General features: G+C 54.7%; 2 protein-coding genes across 2 annotated transcripts; both read left to right on the top strand.

Moving 5' to 3' along the window:
* The first annotated feature begins 3,877 nt into the window (after nt 1–3,877).
* On the top strand, nt 3,878–13,285 carry PRDM12 (PR/SET domain 12). Its single transcript, XM_052815124.1, has 5 exons — nt 3,878–4,158; nt 5,075–5,265; nt 6,317–6,472; nt 10,702–10,813; nt 11,737–13,285. Exons 1-5 carry the CDS (start codon nt 3,945–3,947, stop codon nt 12,117–12,119), a joined length of 1,056 nt encoding a protein of 351 aa, XP_052671084.1. The 5' UTR covers nt 3,878–3,944; the 3' UTR covers nt 12,120–13,285.
* Nucleotides 13,286–14,680: 1,395 nt separating this feature from the next.
* On the top strand, nt 14,681–19,852 carry EXOSC2 (exosome component 2). The gene is made up of 9 exons (XM_052815265.1): nt 14,681–14,862; nt 14,944–15,045; nt 15,175–15,220; nt 15,513–15,602; nt 15,939–16,004; nt 16,171–16,239; nt 17,094–17,270; nt 17,443–17,571; nt 19,033–19,852. The coding sequence occupies exons 1-9, from the start codon at nt 14,738–14,740 to the stop codon at nt 19,111–19,113; spliced, it is 885 nt and encodes a 294-aa protein (XP_052671225.1). The 5' UTR covers nt 14,681–14,737; the 3' UTR covers nt 19,114–19,852.
* Nucleotides 19,853–21,571: the final 1,719 nt, after the last annotated feature.

Below are 21,571 nucleotides of genomic sequence, written 5' to 3'. Positions count from 1 at the left end.
GGGCGCCGGGCAGCGGGCAGGGCGCAGCGGGGCGGCCGGGGATGCGGAGCTTTTTTCTTCGGACCGCGCGTGCCCCTTCGCCTGGCGTTAGCGCCGGCAAATCCTAAATCGTCTTTAATGACACACACCACCCCCCCCACCCCCCCCCGGATCGGGGGCTGCGCTGGACTTTTCTCAGCTCAACTAATATCTTTTTAATGACTTTGGGAGGGGGCAGAGCCCGGCTCTGCCCTAGAGCCTGGATTGCTCCAAACAGATGTTGGGGCAGAGGGAGGGGGATGCTCTTCCCTGCCAGGGACTTTCTTCTAGAGTTCAAACGAGAGGGGAGCTTTCAATCACCGCTAAAAATGTATTTCTCCCCATTGAACAATGGGCTCCTTTCTGCGCCCGGGGGGACTCGGCTGCGATCGCGTTTCTGCTGCCGGGGAGGAGAAACCTCCGGTTTTAGGGCAGGAAAACTCAGCTCCGAAAGGGGCTCTTCCCTGCGCCGGGTATTTCGTAGCTCCGTATCCCGTCTGCCTTCCCCCCCCCTTACAGAAGAAAATAATAATAATAATATTTTTTTAAAAAAGATCGTAATAACGCAGAAATAATAATCATTTCGCGGCTGCAGCCGTTGCCCCGCCGCGCCCAGGAGCCGCCCGGAGATTTTTTGCGGTAAAGCCGGGCAGTTTGCAGGCTTAGAGAAACGAATATCGGCTGCCACCGGCCCGGGGCAGCGGCGGCTCCGCGCCCCTTGCGCGCCCGCGGAGGCAGCGCCCGGGCCGGCTCCATTCCCCGCGCGTCCGTCAGCGGCGGCCCCACAAGAGTTAAATTTTAAAGCAAATCAAATTCCCATTGGCCACTGTATATTATCTCAGCAGTCTTCATTTGATACCTCTTTAATACAGAAAGGAGCTTTTCAAACCCCTTTTCTCTCTTTTCTCCCCGCCACTCTTTAAGAGCAATAAATGTTCAACTGCAATAACTATAAATCAATCTCCGCTCTGTTCAAATCCTATTCATGCGAAGGGCTGGAAGAGGGGCGAGAGCTCCCCCCTCCCCCCCGCCCCCCAAAAAGCAGCTGCTGGGCTCTAATCTCCTTTCTTGCACTGTCATTCACCCTCATTTTTCCTCCATCACCCCATCCCTGCAATCTTTTCTTGTTTTGCTTTTCTTTTCTCTCTTTGCTGCATTATGATCCCATGTCTCCCCTCATCAGACCCCAACCTTGTCCAGATCCTGACCATCCCCTTGTAGGCTGTGAAAGAAAAGAAGAGTCCATGGATGTCAAATTGGTCTCAAAAAGACCATGAAAGATTGATTTGCTCCACTTTTCTTCTGCCTGACATTATTTCTGAGGGTCCTGAATGGGAAACCAGAAAGTCTGGGACTGGAATAAAGATGTTCTCTCTGTAAGGGGGAGACGGGGGGGAAAAATGCCCATTTACTCCTGGCCCATCAACCCTGCAAAACAGAGCAAAAGAAAAGAGGACTGTGGCTATTCAAAGTCAGACCAATATGTACACCTCCCAACAATATGCCAATATACTGAGGGCTTCTCTATTAACACCCATGAATATTAAAGTGCTCACTAAACGCTCAGAAGGAACTTTGGGAATATACACATGAAAATACAAGCAGCATTGTGCGGGGCTCAGAACAATGGGGCGGCGATAATGGCCCTTCTCTATTAACAGCCATGAATATTAAACTTGTTTCCTCTTAAATGTTAAAAAGGAGGGATAGCTGCGATATTAAAAAAGAGAAACGAGGAGGGGGGGACACACACACCAAAGCACCTTCCTAGGACCGGGAAGAAGCTTTGGGAAACAGCTGGGGATATTTAAAACCACGCAGAAAATGGAAGGATTTTTTTTTTCCCACCTTTTTCCATGACGCCCCCCCCCACCTCCGAGCCCCCCGCACCACCGAGCCCCCCGCAGCCGGGACCGGGGCTGCAGCACAGTCCGCACGGGAGCTGCGGGGTTTTTAAGAGCTTTTTTTTTTTTTTTTTGTCCCGGGATAACTTGAGGGTTGATGTGTTTCCTGGGGAAAAAGAAAAAAAAAAAAAAAAGCAGCAATCCGAGGGGATCGTTTGCCTCGGCGGCCGGAGGAAGACGTGTGTTGTGTGTTGCTTTCCACCTGATGCGTTATATTTAGCAAAGCTGAAATATTCACACGCCACGGCGGCTGACGGCTCCTATAGTCAAAGTCCAGAAAAACAAAATAAACTTATTTTTCCGCATATTAAAACCCAAACCAAACCCTGGCAGGTTATTAACCTCCCCTTTCTAGGGCAGCGCTGCCTCTCGCCGGGCAAACACCCTCAGTAACCGCAGGTTTGGGTTGATTCCTGACATTTGCGCCTCTTCTTGATTGGTTTAATAGAAATAATTACACCTGGGTTGTAACATCACTTTTGCCAGGCAGCCCTGCCAAGGGGAAGAGCTGCCCGACAAGCTCACCCTATAAAATACCCACCCGGGGGCTGGCGTGGGCACGGTTTGGACTCAGCGGGGCTGCCTGGGGGTTCGGAGCGCAGGAGCCGGCCTTTGAGTGCTTGAGGAATTTGGGGGCCCATCCTTCTTCCCCCCCCCCCAGCCCTTTACAGCCCCTCATCCCCATGAAAATCAAAAGAACAAGGCTAAGGAGAGGGCTCTAAGCTCCGACACAGCAGGATTGGGTTTAAATCCAGGAAAGATTAACCCTTTGCCGAGCCGGCAAAGCTGCGGGCCCTAAGGGAGGGGAGCACGGAATTTGTGGGGACAGCTCTGATGCCACCTTCGGGGGGGGGGCAGGGGTGGCTGCGGGGCTCCAAGGGGCTCGGCGGGGCGGGGGGTGGCGGCGTGGTCACCGTGGCTGATCGGGGAATATTTTTGGGTGCGGAGATGGGGATGCTGCGGCAGCAGAGCCCCGGAGGGAGTGCAGCCTCCCCCGGGTGAGGGTCCGGCCCCGGGGGGGCGGGGGGGGGCAGGACACGGTTGCCTTTGCGGGGAGGTGGGCGATCCACTCCGGCCCCTTTCACCCGTGGGCAAAATTCCCGGCCCTTCTCGCCTTCCCCTGGGAAATGCAACGGGGATGCGGAGTTGGGAAACCGGCCGGGCTGGAGGTTGCAGCCGGGCGAGCCTGGCCCTGGGTGCAAGCGGGGACCAGCCTCGGGGCGCGTACCCCGATTCCCCCCCCCCCCAGCTCTGTGGTTGGGGACCCTCCTCGGGATTGGGGGGGGGGGGGGGGGCAGCGCCGGTACCGACCCTCCGGGCCGGGGGTGCAGCGGCGGCTCGGGACCCGCTGGGGGAGCCCCGACCCGTTCCCCCGGGACGGCGGGGGCCAAATTCCACCGAGCGGCGGGGGCTGGCGGCGTCGGGGCCACCGATTTCGTTACGGTGCGGCAGCTGCCCCCAAACCACGGCGTTTCAGCCCCAAAAACGAGCGCGGGGGCCGGGAGGGGAACGGAGCCGGGCGGGACCGTGCCCGAGGGTGCGCCCCGTCCGTGGGACAGCGGCGTGGGCATTTCTGCCCGTTTCGTTGGGTTGTTTTTTTTTTCACCCTGGCCGGGGGCAGGTGCCTGGATTTGCCTTTGCCTGGGCCGGGGGGTGCGGGGGGCCGAGCCGGTGAGTGTGTATGTGTGTGTATGTATATGCATGTGTGTGTATGTATGCGTGTGCGCGTGTGTGTATATGCGTGTGTGTGCGCTCGCCGTGTCCCTCCCTCCCTCCAGCCACCCCACCCCCGGGGAGGGGAGGGAAGGAGGAGGAGGAGGAGGAGGAGGGGGGGGGCTCCGACGGCTCGCCTCGCTCCGGCAGCCCCAGTCTCTCCGCCAACGTCAGGGAGGTCATTAATAACCAATTAGGAGGGTCAATGAAGCTCATATATAGCCGGGCGGGAGCCACCGAGCGGCACGGAGCCCGGCCCGCCGCCCGCGCCCCGCCGAGCCCGGCCCGCCCGCCGCCGCCTTCGCCCCCATGATGGGCTCGGTGCTGCCGGCCGAAGCCCTGGTGCTCAAGCCCGGGCTGAAGCCTCAGGGGCTCTCGCTGGCCGAGGTGATCACCTCCGACATCCTGCACAGCTTCCTCTACGGCCGCTGGAGAAACGTCCTGGGCGAGCAGCTCTTCGAGGAGAAGAGCAGCCCCAAGACCGCCTTCACGGCCGAGGTCCTGGCTCAGTCCTTCTCCGGAGGTGAGTGGCGGCACCGGACAACCCCCCCCCCCCCCCCCTCACGACCACCACCACCGGACACCCCCCCACCCACCCCACCATCGGCCCCGGGACGGGCCCCCGGTACCCGGCGGCGGGATGCGGCTCCCGGCGCCCCGCTCTCCCCAGGCGTGTAATAGCAGTTGACTGGGGAAGAAGGGCTTTAAATTCATTTGGTTAACTTGGGCTTGACCTGAGAAAGTTCCCACTTAAACCGCGGGCTGGGGAGGGGGCCGGGGGGGGAGCCGGGGCCGCCCCGCATTCAGCCGCCCGGGACAATCTCTTTTCTCTCGCCCCGGCATCGCCGGGGCGTCCCGGCTCCCTTTTCCCCCTCTCGGATTTCTGTTCCTCTCTTAATTTACCATGAAGGCTAATTCCATTTCCATTCACGATATGTCAACCATCTCATCTCCCCATTTTGTAAGAGGAATTCCTGGGCCCTTTTAAACAAGCCCTTGCGCCATTCAGGCACAATGTACCGCTACAGCATTCCTAAAGGACTAATGAATTTAGAATTAGCAATTTCTTTCTAGTTGAGTTTAATGAATGCAGATCACTTTAACAGCATGACAAATTGCTGGATGGGCCGAAATAGACACCATTTAACCTCCTTTCTCAGCCCCGCTCCCTCGCCCAGCCCGGGCTGCTTTTCCCAGGTACCTCCTCAATGCCCCGGGGGGAACCTTGTACCGCTTTGTAGGAGCCCGGTTGGGCGTTTAAAAGGCTCAGACCCGGGATTTGGGCTGGCACCGGGGAGGGGTCCCCGCTGCCCCCCCCCCCGCCCGGGCTCCCCGGCGCGCCCCCGGCCCTTCCCCGCGGCCAGCCCGGGGAGCGGCGGGGCGGGCGGGGGGCGGAAGGCGGCCGGTCCCTTTTCCGAGCCCTCTCCCGCCTCCCGCAGAGGTGCAGAAGCTGTCCAGCCTGGTGCTGCCGTCGGAAGTGATCATCGCCCAGAGTTCCATCCCCGGGGAAGGGCTCGGCATCTTCTCCAAGACCTGGATCAAGGCCGGCACCGAGATGGGACCGTTCACGGGCAGGGTCATCTCGCCGGAGCATGTGGACCTGTGCAAGAACAACAACCTCATGTGGGAGGTAACAGCCCCCGCCCCCGGACCCCCAGACCCGGCTGGCCCGGCGAGAGGCAGGGATGGGGTGCCTGGGGCCCGGGGGCTTTGTCCTGTGCTTGTGTGCTGTCAGGCACCCTCTCCCTGCCTCAGTTTCCCCGTTCGTGCAAAGATCTGGTTTCCTCCAGGGCGGGTGGGTTTAGGAGACCCTTGGGGCAGGAGAAGGGCAAGGCTTCACCCCTCGGGGTGCAGCCAGCTCTCGGAGGAGCCCCGAAATGCTGTTGCTCGTGTCCCATGCAGCAGGATCGCACCCTGCCCTGCCCTTTCCCGTCGTGGTGAAACACCCGGCGGGCAGCCGCCAGCTCAGCATGCCGTGGGCGAAACCAGCTCTGCCCTGTCCCCTGCTTTGTCCCAGCCCCGGTGCGGGTAACCCCGAGTGAAGCCATGGGGTCTGGGGGGGACCTGAGCCGCCAGAACATCACGCATTAATGCCTGGCTAGTAGAGGGGGGGTTTCCTCGTATTTTTTTGTTTTGCTGAGTGTCAGACTTGCACTTTTAAATTATTATTAATTATTATTTTTTATTCTTATTATAATTTTATGCCTAATGGAAACTTCCCTCGCCTTTCCTGCCACCCTGCAAAGCATCTTCCCCTGAGGGCCAGGTCTGGCAGGCACCTTCCCCCTCCACCCAGGGATGCCCTGCTCCTGTGGGCAGCTGCAGGATGCTGAATATCCCCTTTGGGGCTGAGCTGCTGCTGGGGGTCTGCCGAGAAGGGGGATTGAGACAGTGAGCTGGGTTATTCGGGTGGGCATGGGCCGGCGGGGCCAGCTGTGCCTGCCCATTGAGAGCAGGGTACCCTTCCTCAGCCCCGCTGCGGTCCAGCACCATGAGCAGGAAGGGTTCAGGCATTTCCCGGCTGCTGGCAGCAGCTCCCGGCTGCTGGCATGATCTCGGCTCCGAGGCTATGCTGGCTTTGAGCTTGTCCCTGGCTGGGGACTTTATCCCAGAGGCAGGAGGTGGAGGGGCTCGGTCCATTGTGGGCAGAATGGTTACCAACTGCTCTCTCCCCCTCCCAGGTCTTTAACGAAGATGGCACGGTGCGGTACTTCATCGATGCCAGCCAGGAGGACCACCGCAGCTGGATGACCTACATCAAATGTGCACGGAATGAGCAGGAGCAGAACCTGGAGGTGGTCCAGATCGGGAACAGCATCTTCTACAAGGCAATCGAGGTAAGCAGGGTCGGGAGGCAGCTGAGCAGCCGCAGGAGGGGAGCAGGGTGCTGGGATCTCCCACCCCATAGACCCTCAGTTCTTCGGGCTGTTGCTGGGGCGTCTGTGGGAGCACAGGGTGGCTTTGCTGTCCCCTGCACCCAGACCTGCTGGGACAGGTAGGCACCTGTAGGTAGCCATTGCACGGGCTTCATGGAGAAGCAAAGGGCCCTTCTCCTCTCTGTCCCCTTTTGGTGGGCTCGTGGGGTGACGTGCACTGAGCAGAGGGAGAGCAAATGCTGCCCAAGCTTCTTTTGGGGTGTAAAGCATGAAAAGAGCTGTAATCCTGGCCCAGCTGGGGCTTAAGGCAGGAGCGGGGTTTTGACGCTGTCTTGAAAAATGGGATTTTGTGCAGAACCTGCTTCTCCGTAGCATGGAAAAGTTTGGGGGTTTCTGTGAAACCCAGGTGCTGAATGCAGGCTGCACCTGACTCTGCACAGCTTTTGCCCGGGGTCACAAGCAGCTCTGGCTGTAAAACAGAGTGAGAGGAGGATCGGGGCTGCGGGAGCCGGGCAGGGAGCTGCAGAGCGGGCAGGGTGCGGCGCTGGCGCAGCCGAGCCTCCGGCTGTCTGCAGCGGGGCTGCGGGGAAGGGACTCATCCTGCCTGGCTCATCCATGCACTCCTGTATGAAGCGCTGGTGGGTGCTGGCTCAGCGGGAGAGCAGGGGCAGGAGCTGGGTCGCAGGGGCATCCCAGGGCACAGGCTGCCGTGCTGTGGGGTGAAGTCTGGAGGTACCCACAGCTCCCTGTGGGAGATGCTGGGATGGAGGTGGGTGTCTGGCTCGCTGGCATTATTGATGCCACGTGCATACAAGTCACGCAGTGCCAGTGGTGTGATGGCAGGGTCCAGCCCTGCGTGGGTACAGAGTCCCCATAACCCGATGCTGTTGCAGGTGGAGGAAGGTGGTAGCTTGGAGAGGTGTCCCTGTGCAGCTTCTTCAGCTTAGAGTCGCGAGAGGGGAACATCTCCCATTCCATCCCAGACCGGCACTGTGGGACTGGTCCTCTCCCGTATATCGGGTCCAGAGTCTCACACGCTCAGCAGCGTGGGCTCCCACGGCTGCTTACAGCTGGGAGAGGGTCTTGGCTGGGAAAGAGCACAAGTGCCCGCTGGTTCTGTGGGCAAGGGCAGCTCCCTGGGTCTATCCGGGCTCCTGTGCTGGCTTACAGAGGAGCAGATGCTCAAATGCTCCACAGCACAGGACCATGGCTCAATCCTGCATTGAGCCAGCATCAGGACTGGGTTTGCAATTGCTGCGGGGGGGTGGGAAAGGACAGGTATTTTCTTCTGCTGTGGGAGAGTCCTGTGTGCCTCCTCAGGGCTCTGCCGCCTTTCCTCGTGCAGAGCTGCAAGAGCCCCAAGGGCTTCTGTGCTGCTCTCCCCATCCTGGACACCCCTCCGTAAGCTTCAGCTGTACCCAGTTTTAAGACCCGATACTCTTGTGGGTAGCCCTGCCTGTTATGACAGCAGCTTAATTGCTTTTTATTACTGTTCTTAAATTATGCAAAGCAGTAAAATAATCCCAGTTAGCCATGGTGTAATTAGGAATACAGCCGTGTTTCTCACACCTTGTGTGTGTGCATGGACGATGGGGCAGGTGAGCTGATATTTGGGGAGGTGTGTGTAGAGGCCCCAGACAGTCACAGTCAATCTGCAGGCTTGCTCCCGGGGTTGAAGCAGCGAGCGCCAGAGCAGGATGAGTTTAATTCCCTCGATACAAACAGCAAAGTTGAGATGTTGACAGCGCTGAACCCTGAGGGCCGGGGTGGTGAAAGCGGGGATGGAGGGTGCCTGCTATCACACTGCGGCATGCTCCCCGGGCATGGCAGGCGTCTGGCAGCGCTCCCACTGCCGCCGGGTCAGCGTGGGTCCCTCTGTGCTGGGAGGAGCAGAAGGGGCCGGGGCTTTTTGTGTGAGAGTGCGAGGAAGGGAAGCATGGAGTGTGTGAGGAGCTGGTCACAACTGGGCACGACAGGTGGAGGATCTGCATCCTTCGTGGGCTCCCCATTCCCACCTGTGTAACACGCGTGCATGCACGCACACATGCAGTCCAAAACCGATCGCTTGTTCAAACTCACTGGGGTTTGTGCACCCAACAAGAAAAGGAAAAGCAAGAGAGGATTTGCCTTTTGTGGTTCTTTCTCCGCTCGTTAATCCCCTAGTGCGGAGTCATGGGCACACAAATGCAGCATCTTGGACCCGAGCGAGCTCCCCCCTTGTTACCCACCGCTCCTGCCTTGTCACCTCCCTCACCACAAATCCTGGACCGAGAGCGCAGCAGCAGCCCGAGACCAGCTGGAACAGCTCAGTCTCGGTCAGGATACGCGAACACCGACCTGAACTTAGCGGTGCCCTCTCTCAGCAGCACATGGGCACTGTCACCCTCCGTCCGCACCAGCCTTGGGGGGCTCCTGCCCCGTGCCCGCTGCATCCCCTCCCCGGCAGGCACCACGAGCTGCCCAGTCCCTGTTGCTCTGCACCCGCCTCTGCTGCACCATCACTCCAGTGCGGTATCTCTTAGGATGCCTTTCTCACCTACCCACCACAAAATCAGATTTGTTGGGTGCCTTTTTCACTATTTGCCTTTAATCTTTTCATGTGTTTTGCCCGTTCCTGCCCTTACTTACTAGCTTGTTTTTTCCCATTCTCTTCCTCAGCAATTCCAAGTTGCCGCTGCTGGAAAATAAAGTGAGGGCAGTGAGTTTTGGCCTTTGATCTGAAGGCCAAGAGATTCCTGGGGGGCAATTTAAATTGCTTTGGGGCGTATGCACATGAGTGCTCATCTGCTGCTGGCACAGGTGCACCAGCTCCAGCAGAATAACACACGCACGCACACACATATGCACGCATGCAATGTGTTTTATCCTTTCAGCAATATTTTATTCTCTTTGCTTGTATTAAAAATAACTCATTTTCTGTTAAAACGACACAGAGAAACAGCACCAATTTGGGATGCAAAATGATATCGGCTTCCTCTGCCTCCCAAATTCCTACTCTGCAGTCCTAGGGAGATCTTCATGCAGATGGACCCTTGAAAATATGAAGCCAAAATTCCCACTGCTTTCAGGTGCCTAAAATTAGGCGCATTTTCAGTGCTCGGGTGATCTAACTTATGATCTGTGTTTCATGTGGATGATGCTTTTCTTGGACTACTCTGCGTATGGAAAGTCATCCTCCGAAACAGGGGACTTTCCCATTTCTAAATTAGGTTCTTAACACTAGGGACCTGAAAGGAAAAAAATCTGTGCATTTTTTTTTTTATAAAGTGATGTTGTTATTAGTGTTGCCTGAAACGGTGTGAGAGTATCTGTCTTCCCAGCCGTGGCTGCTGTGCGTGGGGAGGCTTGAACGGTGTTTTCTGGCTGTTTGCTTTGGCCACCCTGGCAGTGCAGGAACATAACAGGAACAACAGGGGAAAGAGAAATGCCATCGTTTCAGGGAAACAGGAGTGTGGCTGGTGCAAAAGCACTTCCCTGGCCCTATAGATCTCCTTGGGCTGTTGCAGGTACCGGGACTTTGGTGTGGGATGTAGGCAGCATCTTGCACCCAAGCCACGCACTCCTTTAGCAGCCCCCACGCTCTCCAATCCCCAGGCTGACGAACCCTTTGTTGGCACATCTTTTATTTCCACCAGCTAAAATAAACCCCAGAGGGGTCGGGCAGGAGATGCTGCCTGTGCCCTACAGCAGGAGGGTGCCAATGGCTCTGTCCAGAGCCGAAATGCTCTGCAGGAGCACTGAGCCAGGGTTCTGTGTCACGGCTCCCTGCTTTGGTGTCTGTCATTTGTGCCTTGCTGCAGTTTGTGGGTCCACAAATGGCTTATTTCTCCATGTCTCTGTGTGCCGCCGTGTCCTCATCTCCCTGAGCTCCAGGGACCTCTGGGTCCTTCACTCCAGAGACCCCAGCTCTGTCTGTGTGCTCCGTAGCTGCTTATTTGCCTGTTATGATGTTGTTCGTGGCCCAGCCCGGGGGGAGAGCCGTGCTGGGTGATGGTGCTGAGTCGTGTCATCGCCACCAGTGCTGCAACCTGTGCGTGGGGGGTGTTGGGGACTGCTGGCAGGTCCCAGATGGCAGCAGGGTCTCGCAGGACATGGGATATGGCCAGGGTAGGTCGGAAGCGACCAGCCGAGGATGCACGGGGAGCTGTTTGCTGTCCCCTCCCCACACCCCTGTCTGTCTCTCTCTCTAGATGATTCCTCCGGACCAAGAGCTGCTGGTCTGGTATGGGAACTCCCATAACACCTTCCTGGGCATCCCAGGTGTGCCGGGGCTGGAAGAGGAGCAGAAGAAGAACAAACACGGTAGGTAACATCGGAAACAGCCATGGGTGCAGCATCCCTGCCCGTTCTCCGTCCACCTTGTCCCCAGCTCTGAGGCCATGGGGTGGGCATGGGGCAGGGACATCCCAGGGGATACGTCAGATCTCCCAGCTCTCTGGGGACAAACACAGGGACTATGAGACAGATCCGTACAGCTTGAGCAGGTCCCCAGTAATTTGGGGGGTCACCTCTGGGCTGGTTCGCCCACAGCTATTGCTGGTGCGGTAGCCAGCAGTCGCTGCCTGACCCTGCCAGGCAGGGAGAAGCGGGGCAGACGTGTGAGCGGGGCCAAGGTAGCCCCGATGCGCTACGAAACGCCAAGTGGATGCAACTGCTTATGTCCCCGCTCTGCATTTAACAGATCTTTCCCCAAATCACCATTGCAGGAGGCTTTTCTCTCCCTGGGCTTTCAATCTCTGCTTGTCTTGGTGGTTCCCCGAGGTGCACCTCTGTGGGCAGGCAGCAGAGCTTTTGGGCACTTTTGGGGGATGCTGTGTTCAGAGCCAGACCCTGTCTGTGCTCCTCAGCCCCACCTCCCACTCTGAGAGCGCTGGGTCAGAGCCCAGCAGAGCAGGGGGAGAAGCTGAGACCAGTGCAGGGACAACACGCTGCTGCTGAAGAGCCTGGGCTGGAGGCCAGGGCAGCATGGTTGTGGGTTGTTTCCCCTCGCCTAAATTTGGGTGAGCCTGTTCACAGCTCTGGCCCCAGCCCAAAACCTTAAGCGCCAGCCTGCGACACCACTCTGCCCGGGATGGGTGTCTCCACGAGCGGGCATCCTCAGCGGGCAGGGACCCAGCGAGGGGGCATGGGGTGGTTATTTAGGGCAGTCAGCACCTTGGGGGCTCGGGGAGGGGGTGAGCTGCTGTGCCGGAGGACAGCGCCTGACCGTCCCCTGTTGTCCCCAGAGGACTTCCACGCAGTGGAGACGGGGGCCAGCACGACGGGGCGCATGCGCTGCGTCATCTGCCACCGGGGCTTCAACTCCCGCAGCAACCTGCGCTCCCACATGCGCATCCACACCCTGGACAAGCCCTTCGTGTGCCGCTTCTGCAACCGCCGCTTCAGCCAGTCCTCCACCCTCCGCAACCACGTCCGCTTGCACACCGGCGAGCGTCCCTACAAGTGCCAGGTTTGCCAAAGTGCCTACTCCCAGCTCGCCGGGCTGCGGGCACACCAGAAAAGCGCCCGCCATCGGCCCCCCAACGCCTCCCTGCAGGCTCACTCACCGGCCCTGCCCGTGCCCCATCCCGCCTCCCTGGCCCATCACATCCCCACCATGGTGCTGTGAATCCCCGGCGCGGCAGCGGGTTTTTGGACAGCAAAGACTGGAGCTGAGACATGCAATGAACTGGGGGGTGTTGGCCCTTGGCAGAGCTGGGGGGCAGAGGCAGGGCTGCTTTGTGTTGAAGGGAGGATGCTGGTGGTTTTGGTTTCTTTTTTTTTTTTTTTTTTGGAGCATCACCATTTGCATGGGGTTTGGCAGGCTGTTCGGTGAGCGAGGGGACGCCCCCCCCCAGCTCTGCAAGCTGCTGGTGCAGCCACACCGTGCGGAATCCTCCCCGGGGAGATGTGGTGTGGGGTGGGCTGCTGGTCCCTGGGGTCGGCAGGGGGAGAAGGGCAAACGGACACAGTGGAACATCCTGCATGGATTTGCAGGTGTACGGGAGGAGGGCTGGGGCAGCCTAAAAGCTGGGCCTGGATGAGTGATGCCAGGGTTTTACAGATAATTTGATGGAAAGAAAAACTGTTCTTATGCCTCCTCCTCTGCTCCAGCGAGTGTCCGGCGGAGACACGTGCCCCGTTGAAAGGCTGGCACAGCCCTGTTGTGGCCACCCCATTCATGCCTGTTTACTCCAGGGGCAGCTTTGGCCCTGGTGGCTCTTTCCAAAGGGACACATTTCCCTCCTCCGGAGCCCTGATTTAGCAACTGGTTGCGTGTAGTCGTCCCCCCTCCCTGACCCCCCCCCCAAATCCCCTTGCCTGCCCTCCTCCAGCCCGAGCTGTGTGTTGGGGTTTGCCCAACACCTCCAAGCAATGCCATGGGCAGAGGGGACAGGCCACCTGCCACGGGGACACCCCCAGCACGACGTGCCAGCGGGAAATGCCCATCCATGGGCAGGTTTTGCGGGGGACCCTGTGCTCTGCCGGGCTGCGCCTGCTCCAGCCCTTGGAGCATCGCTCCCCATCATCGCTCCCCGCAGCCGTACGGGAACATTTCGGCTGTTACTTCTGCTGCCCTCTGGGGACAGAGAAAACCGGTCCCTGGGCCAGCTCCGTCCCCAAGGACAAGTCTAAGCGCCCTCTGGAGTCCTGCCACACGGGAGAGGAGGGCTGTGTATCATAAAGCTTAAAAGAAGGTATTCTAATATTAATTATAAGTCTAAGATGTATAAAGTTCTCACAAACTGTGTTTTACTTCCAGGAAAAAAAACCAAACAACTGTCACTTTAACTTTGTAAATATTTATGTAAACATTATTTACAAAACTTTGATATTATATATTATTTGATTGTATATGTACACAGTGTAAATACATTTGTACCTCTCTTGTATTCTAAATAAAAATTACTTGGAACATTTATCATTTAGAAGATGGATAGTATGGAGAGCTTTATTTTGCTATGTGCTGGGGAAGGATGTAGCGGTTGGGATGAGTGAATGTTTTGACTAGCACACGGTGAATAAGGAGATGTAGCATTGTCTGTTGGACCAAATAGTGCAGTTGGGAAGAGGAAAGATCAGATCTGGGAAAAACAAGCCCTTCTGCAGGTCTGAAAGAGAAGGGGCGAGCGCGGGAGCGGGTGGTATTATTTGGTCTGGTACCTCCCTGTCTCCATGTGTCTCTATTTGAAGCAACAGCTGTTGATATCCTTTGGTATCTTTCATGAAATAATGGTCATATTTCAGCTGTGACGGGCTACAGGTGCAAGTCTTGCTTGGAAGAATTACGTTTGATTTTTTTGGTCCGGAGGAAGCAAAGCATTCACTGGAGGTCATCACTGGCTGCTTTTTCCTTGGTATTTTCTCAGCAGCTCTGAGAGCCTAAATGCTGTTTGAATTAAATGAATAAAACTTCCACACAAACATATTATTTACTGTTGGAACAGCTTTATCAGGGGAAGGGGTAAATTCCTCGTCCCTTGGAGATGTTTCAGCCAAACCTGATCGTTACTCGCCTTGCAGCCTGCTTGCTGCAGCGATCACAGGGTGAAATCCCCTGGCCCCACTAATGCAGGAGGAGAGGCAGCCTGGCCGGCCTGCCGCCCCCATCCCACCCAGCTCCCTTCAGCCTCCCCGTACTTCACTGGCGGGGCTGTGGGTGCAACTCCAGCACCCTGCCTTTCACCTCGGAAGAGGATTAGAGGATTATCTTCAGAACACGGCGGGGGGAAACAACTTGCGTGTGCACACAAGTGCACGGGCACCCCCAGAAATTGGAGGTGCTGCTTCCCTCCAGGGCGAACGCACCCTTTGCCCACAGTCCTGCCTTTCGGCTGGGGGTGGCCCCCCAAAGCGGGGTGCTGGGGCCCTGCGAGCCCCAGGCTGGGGACGCAGGGAGAGGCCCGTCGGGGCCTGGTGCCCCCCCGGTGCGGCAGGGCGGGCTCCCAGGGAGCTGGCCCCGGCCGTGGGGCTGCCTTCCCCGCTCAGCCCCACAGCCTGTCCGACGGGGTTGCAGGCACCCTGCCCTCACTAAACATGGCCCCTCTCTCCCTTTGGTTCCCAACGCGGCGAAGCCCACGACTCCCTTTACTGCCAGGAACCAAAATGGCTGCCCAGAAACCTCACCGTCGCCCTCACTGACGATGGCGGCGCCGGCGCCTCAGGCGCCTTCTCGCCAGCAGCTAACATGGCGGGCGGAAGGCGCGTGAGGACGAGGTCGCCGGCGCTGCGCCGCCCGCACTCAAGATGGCTGCCATCACCATGCGCCTGCCGGTGGCCCGCAAGGCGGTGGGACCGAGCGCGCCCCGGGGCGGCGAGAAGCACCTGGTGGCCCCGGGGGACACGATCACCACGGACACGGGCTACATGAGGTGGGGGCAGCGGCGGAGCGGGGTGGGGGGCGGCCGGCCAGCCGGCCTCGGGCTCTCCTCAGGCGGCAGCTCTCTCCGCAGGGGCCACGGCACCTACGTGGACGAGGAGAAGCTCGTCGCCTCGGTGGCCGGCGCCGTGGAGAGGGTGAACAAGCTGGTGTGCGTCAAAGCGCTGAAGACCAGGTGAGCGGCGGTCGCCGCCTCGGCGCGGGGAGCGTGAAGCCCGCCATCCGTGTCAGACGAGGGCTGGGCCGTTTTCTGGGGAGGATGAGGCGTTTTGACGGGGCCGCTCTCTCTCTGTCCCGCTGCTAGGTACAACGGTGAAGTCGGGGATATCGTGGTCGGCAGGATTACAGAGGTAAAGCTGGGTTTTTCCTGATGTGCCGTGGAGGAGGAGGGTGGCCCGCTGGGCGGCAGCCAGGCTGGCGTGTCTCGATCCGACCCGGAGCGCTTCTGACGTTGCTAAAAACACGTTAACGCCTGTGCGCGGAGGCACTGTGAGTGCCCGGGCTTTAAACAAGATGAGGCTGGAAGTGGTCAGCAGAGCTGTCTCCTTCTGCAGGCTCGGCTGGCTGCAGGACCTCCTGCTCCGCTGAAGAGCTTCTGTTCAATTTTTGAGTGTATATCAACAGACTATATTTCTTCTCCAGGTTCAGCAGAAGCGATGGAAAGTGGAAACCAATTCCAGGCTAGATTCAGTCTTGTTGCTGTCATCTATGAATTTACCTGGTGGGGAACTGGTGAGTGTAGTTCATGCAGAGCAGCGCCAGAGCCCTGTCTTCTGCTTCCACAGCAGAAGCAGAGGCACTGGGAAGCTCTGGAGCCCTTCCCACAGTTAGCACAAGGGTAGTGTGGGGTTTTTTGGGTGGGTCTGTAGCACTCCAATATCTTTAACTCTCAGCGTTATTGGGACGTAAACACTTCAGTGATCTAAAGGTGTGCTAGTCTGCCTGATTTTCCTTTGGTGACCAGATTGCATTTTGCATGGCATCCTAAGGTCCCCCCGCAATGTAGGTATTAACTGATGTTTTCTTATTCTGAACTACACGTAACTTTTCTTGCATTGTGCATTTCAGAGAAGGAGATCAGCAGAAGATGAGCTTGCAATGAGGGACTACCTGCAGGAAGCAGACCTCATCAGTGTATCCTTCCACTGCTTGTGCTCGGACAGAACAGCCAAGGGGCACGGGGAGAACAGCCGGATTTCGGCTGGCCTGGCTGCCAGGGAAAGCTCTCTGCCAGGGGCAGCCAGAGGCTGTTGGCACTGGGCAGCATTAGGGACCTTGTTTCCTTAAGCGGCACTGACAGGCAGAGGTCCAGTCTGTATTTTCTGATGGGGCTTTATCACTGCACACCCGGAGTCTGAAATACGGGAAGGTAACTTGTTCAAAAGCACTCGGTCTTGGCTTAATTCTGCTCCAGTTGACTTGTATAAGGCCTTTTGGAGGGGTTTTTAAGAAAAAAGCTCTGGAGTAGAGCAGGATGTTGTTATAACCCATTCTTGCAGCTTAGGAAGAATCTTAGCTTCTACATGGGAGCACCGAGCAGAATTTCCCCAAAGCAGAGTGCCCTTGAGTTGCCCTTTGAGCTGCTGCTCTCCCTGTCCACAATTACAGCCTGTTTCCCCCACTAGCCGCTTGGGATTTAAACCCTGGAGAGAAAAATCTTCGGACTCAAACTTCATCACTCCTTTTCTGCAGGCCATTGGCCCATGACTTGTTTCTCTCTCCAGGGCTTTATTTTAGGCTTTACACAGTTGGCATTTATCTCTGGTTTTGTGCATTGAAATAAGCCAAGGGGCCATTGGACCGTAGGCTGCAGTTTGGGATTACCAGACCAAGGGTATTAGCACTTAAAAGATGAAAGCGAAATGTGCGTATTGCACAAAGGGTGAAGGACAGCAATTGGATTAAGAGGGAAAGTGTTCTGCTAAATTGGGCCTCTCGCTTCTCATTTTTTCTGCAGGGATGGTTGATGTGTAGTTACGACCAAGATATTATTAACATTTGTGCTAAGCACTTAGAGTATTCTTCATCTTCAAAGGACTGCACAGGCATTAGCTAATCCTCCCAGCACTCCCAGAGGCAGGCAGGTTTTATATTCACTGTTTCACAGGAAAAGGTGTTAAAATTGACTGGTTCCTAGACCAGGAGGGGAGTGCATGTCGGTGACTTGATGTTATCCATGGTGTCTCATGTCTCTCATGTTGAGTCTCGTGGTCTCCTCTTCAGCTTGGCCAGGGTGTGCTCGTTCAGGTATCGCCCTCCTTTGTGAAACGCCAGAAGACTCACTTCCACGACTTGCCCTGTGGTGCATCTGTGATCCTCGGCAACAACGGTTTCATCTGGATCTACCCAACTCCAGAGCAGAAAGATGAAGAGGCAGGGGGCTTCACCACCAGCTTGGAGGTGAGGGTTCAGGGAAGATGAACCTTCTCCTACCAATGATGTTTTGTTAGTCTAACATAGTCAGAGGCACATGAATAACCTGAGACTTTCAAGATTTGGTGTTAGGTTCATGGCAAAGCTTTTTTACAGTAGGCTTGCACTATTTCCTTGTGTACTCATCTCTTTTCCTCAGCCGGTTCCCTTGTCTGACCGGGAGGTGATCTCACGGCTCCGAAACTGCATTGTGGCTCTCGTTACTCAGAAGTTGATGCTCTTTGACACCAGCATCCTGTATTGCTATGAAGCGTCCCTTCCTCATCAGGTACAGAAACCAGTGTTGTTTACTTTATTCCACACTGTGGGGAGGGAATGAAAAGGCCACATCAGTTGCTGCTGGAGTCAGTAAATTAGGCGGTAGGGCTTCCTTTTGGCTTTCCAAAGCGTTCTACAGCAAGTGACAATATGAACTTCCCCCCTTCTGCATAACATAAATTGCCTTGCACATTTTCGGGGATAGTTTGAAGGGTTCTGCCTCTGGCAAAGTCTAACTATTCATATAGAGAAATAGTCCATTTTTTGATAGATGTTGTGTATCACTTGTTGGGATTATGGACACTCTGTGATCCCTGTGAAAACAGTGTTAAATTTGGGATTGTATGAGGGGACGGTGCACTTTAAGAACAAATGAAAAAGCAAGTGTCATCTATTGTACAGAGACCAGTCTTCTGTTTGTATCGACATCCTGCACTGCTGGAAGGCTCCCTCAATTTGACCTCTTGCTGTACAGCTTTTCTCTGCAATTTCTGCCCGCACAATCACTGGGAATTCTCTTCCCGTAAACAGATAAGATCTGAATTGGCTTCTGTTTTCATTCACAGTGGCAGCCTGCTCAGCTAGATGGGATGTTCTTTTGAACTATACTTCTGTTTAAGTCATCTCTCCCCTTCCCAAATACTGGTGTGTGTCCTTCAGGAGAGATTAGGAGTTGTCAGTAGCATCTCCTTTGATTTCTTACGGTCTCTGTAAGAATTGCTAACTCTGGCAAAGTTGACTTTGCCTTGGACCCTCTGCCATGATAGTCTCGTTTGACCAGAACCCTCTAAATTCACTTGCTGCTCACTGCTGTGTGCTGGGGACCCTTGTCTCCACAGAGTGTGCAATAGTAGTATCGTGGTTTAACCCCAGCCAGCAACTAAGCACCACGCAGCTGCTCACTCGCTCTCCCTCCGCCCCAGTGGGATGGGGGAGAGAATCAGGAAAAAAAAAGTAAAACTTGTGGGTTGAGATAAGAACAGTTTAATAGAACAGAAAGGAAGGAACTAGTAACGATAATAATAACAATATTAAAATTACAATAATAATAATAAAAGGATTGGGATATACAAGTGATGCACAATGCAGTTGCTCACCACCTGCCGACCAACGCCCAGTTAGTTCCCAAGCGGCAATTCCCCCCAGCCCCACTGCCCCCAGTTTACATACTGGACATGATGTCACATGGTATGGAATACCCCATTGGCCAGTTTGGGTCAGCTGTCCTGGCTGTGTCCCCTCCCAAATTCTTGTGCCCTTCCAGCCTTCTTGCTGAAAAATCTGTGACTTAGTCTAAACATTACTTAGCAACAACTGAAAACATCAGTGTGTTATCAATATTCTTCTCATACTGAACCCAAAACACAGCACTGTACCAGCTACTAGGAAGACAATTAACTCTATCCCGGCCGAAACCAGGACAAGTAGTAGTTGCTTTTTCGTGCCAACATTACTCTTCTTTCCACTTCAGATCAAGGACATTCTCAAACCAGAGGTGATGGAGGAGATCGTTCTGGAAACCCGACAGAGGTTGCTGGATCTGGAGGGGTAGGGCACATGGCCAGAAGCAGTCATTTGAAGTCCCAGCATGGCAGCTTTTGATTCTCAGTACTTTTTTTTTTTCAGTGTTCTAGTCGCCAACGTTCATTCCACACTTCAGAAACCACCAAAATTCCTCATTTTACCTCCTAGGCTACCTCCTGAGCCCTTTTAGTACAATAGTACTAAATAGTACTTAAGTACAATAGCCTTTTAGTGCAGCAGCCTGAAAAATTGATATCTGACCTTTATGAAGATGCAGATGCAATTGGGACATATCTCATAGCACTTGTTGCTGTGTCTGGTGCCCCTGAACTTTGTGCAGAATGATAGAGAGGAAAAGATGTGTTTTGTGATGTTTCTCTCTTCCCAAAGGCTTCCTGAATGGTTTTGGTTTTCGTTTACTATGATACAGACCTGCTAGTCAGTCCTCTGACTGAGAGCTCGTTTTTCTCTTTAAGACTGCAGAACACAGGTACAAGTCTTTAGAGGACAGGAGTATCCACACCCTTGCTAACCACATTTTGGGTCTGACTGTTCATGGTTTCTATGTCTCAAGGGTATGAGATTGGATGTGGCATGATGTGGCTGTCCACATGAGCCAGGAGCCATGAGCGAGCAGTGGCTTCTCAGTCTGTGTGCATCCTGCTGGTCCTTTTTTTATGCCTGATGTGGTGAGCTCCTCCTCTGAGGAGGCTCCAGTATTGTTTTCTATTAAATATTTTACATTTCAATAAATTTTTTTAAACAGATCAGTCATTCAGGAGTGTGTGCATTAGCTTGTCTTTCTCCAGAATGAATTGGGTCTAGCTTGAGAGCTATGGTTGGCTCAAGTTTCCTTGTGCCAGGGCACTGAGAATGGTTGCAATGCCCTGTTATCTCCTCTTCAGCTGTTGCTCCTCATCCCATTCAAGCAGGACTTGACCTTCCTCTTCAGCATATCTTCTGTGCAGAGTTCCTCTGTAAGTAGATTGCCTGGCATTGTTCACAGTGGTGCTCTCAACATTGCTTCCCTGCAGGATCCCATAGAGAGGTGTGTCATGCAGCAGCTGTGTTTGGGGGATGACAGGGAACCCAGTATGACACTGGTGAACATCCTCAGGCCAGTGGTTAGAGGTGGGCATGCTGAGCCAGATGTTGGCAGCCAGTCACTTGCCTTCTCTGTACAGAATGGATGTGATGTTTTCCTTAGAACATCCTCTCAGATCTCTGGTGATATATTAGAGCCATTTGTATTATATATGTGTTGTGTATATATATTGTATTTGTATTAGAGCTGCTTGCACCACAGTGGTGTAATTCTTAAAAAGGATGAAAAAGCAAAATGTCTGGCCTAATTGTCCCTGAATCTAATTCTAACGTTGCAAATTCTCATGCTTGCCCCAGGCAAAAGGAAAAATTCTTTGCTCAATCTTTTCCTGGGAACTAGAAATACCCTTGGTTGCTTCTCATCTAGTTCAGACTGTTCTGCCTGTGGTCCAGAGTAAGCACTAGGAGGCAGTTTCGGATTGTGTTTGTAGTATTTATCTTCCCCAGCAGCTCTGCCTCATTGCCCTGCCAAATAGCAAAGGCTGGATATCTGCCACCAGTGCTGCTACCTAAATACTAGAGCATTATGGAGCTCAGTGGCTAAGGACAAGCAAGGACATGGGTAATCTGTTCTGCTGCTGCACAACTCAAACTTCTGCCTGTGCTGCCTCTCTAAAATAGTACTTAACTTCTTGGGGAAATCGGTGGAATGCTCCACACAAGACCTGGGAATTGTTATTTTTGAGTTTTATGAGGATTCCCTAGTAAGTGTTGCAACAATCACATCCTCAAGATGACTTGGGAAATTTGAAAACTAAAGCTTGATGGTGACACTTTCAGGTCTGTGCATGAGGCTGTTAGCAGCATTATCCGCATCTGCGTGGACAGGAACAATGCAAAAAAGCTAAAGGAAGGCTCCCTAAAAAGCCAGCAGCCTCTGCATCTTTTAATTAGAAAAGTACCTCTTTTTTCCCTACACAAGTGCTGTAGTTTAGCAGCTGTTTGTCTTATTGCCATACAGGGAGATTCAGGGATTTCTGCTGTGAGGCTTCTAGGTATAAGCAGATTGGGGATGTACAAGCAATGAGATAAAGTATCTGATGTTCCCTTTTTTAAAGCACTTTTGAAGGCTGATGGAGAGGTCTGTAGTTAATCCAGTAGATCTCTTTGCATCTCTGCCGCTTAACTCTGTGTCAGTTAAAGGGCAAAGGCGTGAAGAGACTGTACTTCACTACCACCTAGAGAGATTTGATACCTGGAAATGGTTCTGCTGAACTGGTAGACAAATGCAAAATGCTTCTCTGTCCTCAAGTAACCTCTCTGCAGGCATCTAAGGGGTCAGAAAGGGGTTGGGGGGATTATGAAGCTCTTGAAAGTGCTGTTGGTAATGTGGTGGAAACATGCTGAGGAAGTGTGCTCTGGAGGTGGTTAATTTAGAATTG

This window comes from Harpia harpyja, chromosome 19 (assembly GCF_026419915.1).
Source record: "Harpia harpyja isolate bHarHar1 chromosome 19, bHarHar1 primary haplotype, whole genome shotgun sequence".
Classification (NCBI taxonomy): Eukaryota; Metazoa; Chordata; class Aves; order Accipitriformes; family Accipitridae; genus Harpia; species Harpia harpyja.
The sequence above is the reverse complement of the archived record's forward strand: the minus strand, read 5'-3'. Positions and strand labels throughout refer to the sequence as shown.

Excerpts from the sequence above, each read along its gene's own strand:
- EXOSC2 (XM_052815265.1), top strand. The coding sequence starts at position 14,738 with ATGGCTGCCATCACCATGCGCCTGCCGGTGGCCCGCAAGGCGGTGGGA. Across the intron at positions 15,046-15,174 it reads GTCAAAGCGCTGAAGACCAG|GTACAACGGTGAAGTCGGGG; the intron begins GTGAGCGGCGGT and ends TCCCGCTGCTAG. Across the intron at positions 16,005-16,170 it reads AGGAAGCAGACCTCATCAGT|GCAGAGGTCCAGTCTGTATT; the intron begins GTATCCTTCCAC and ends CGGCACTGACAG.
- PRDM12 (XM_052815124.1), top strand. The coding sequence starts at position 3,945 with ATGATGGGCTCGGTGCTGCCGGCCGAAGCCCTGGTGCTCAAGCCCGGG. Across the intron at positions 6,473-10,701 it reads TCTTCTACAAGGCAATCGAG|ATGATTCCTCCGGACCAAGA; the intron begins GTAAGCAGGGTC and ends CTCTCTCTCTAG. Across the intron at positions 10,814-11,736 it reads GCAGAAGAAGAACAAACACG|AGGACTTCCACGCAGTGGAG; the intron begins GTAGGTAACATC and ends TGTTGTCCCCAG.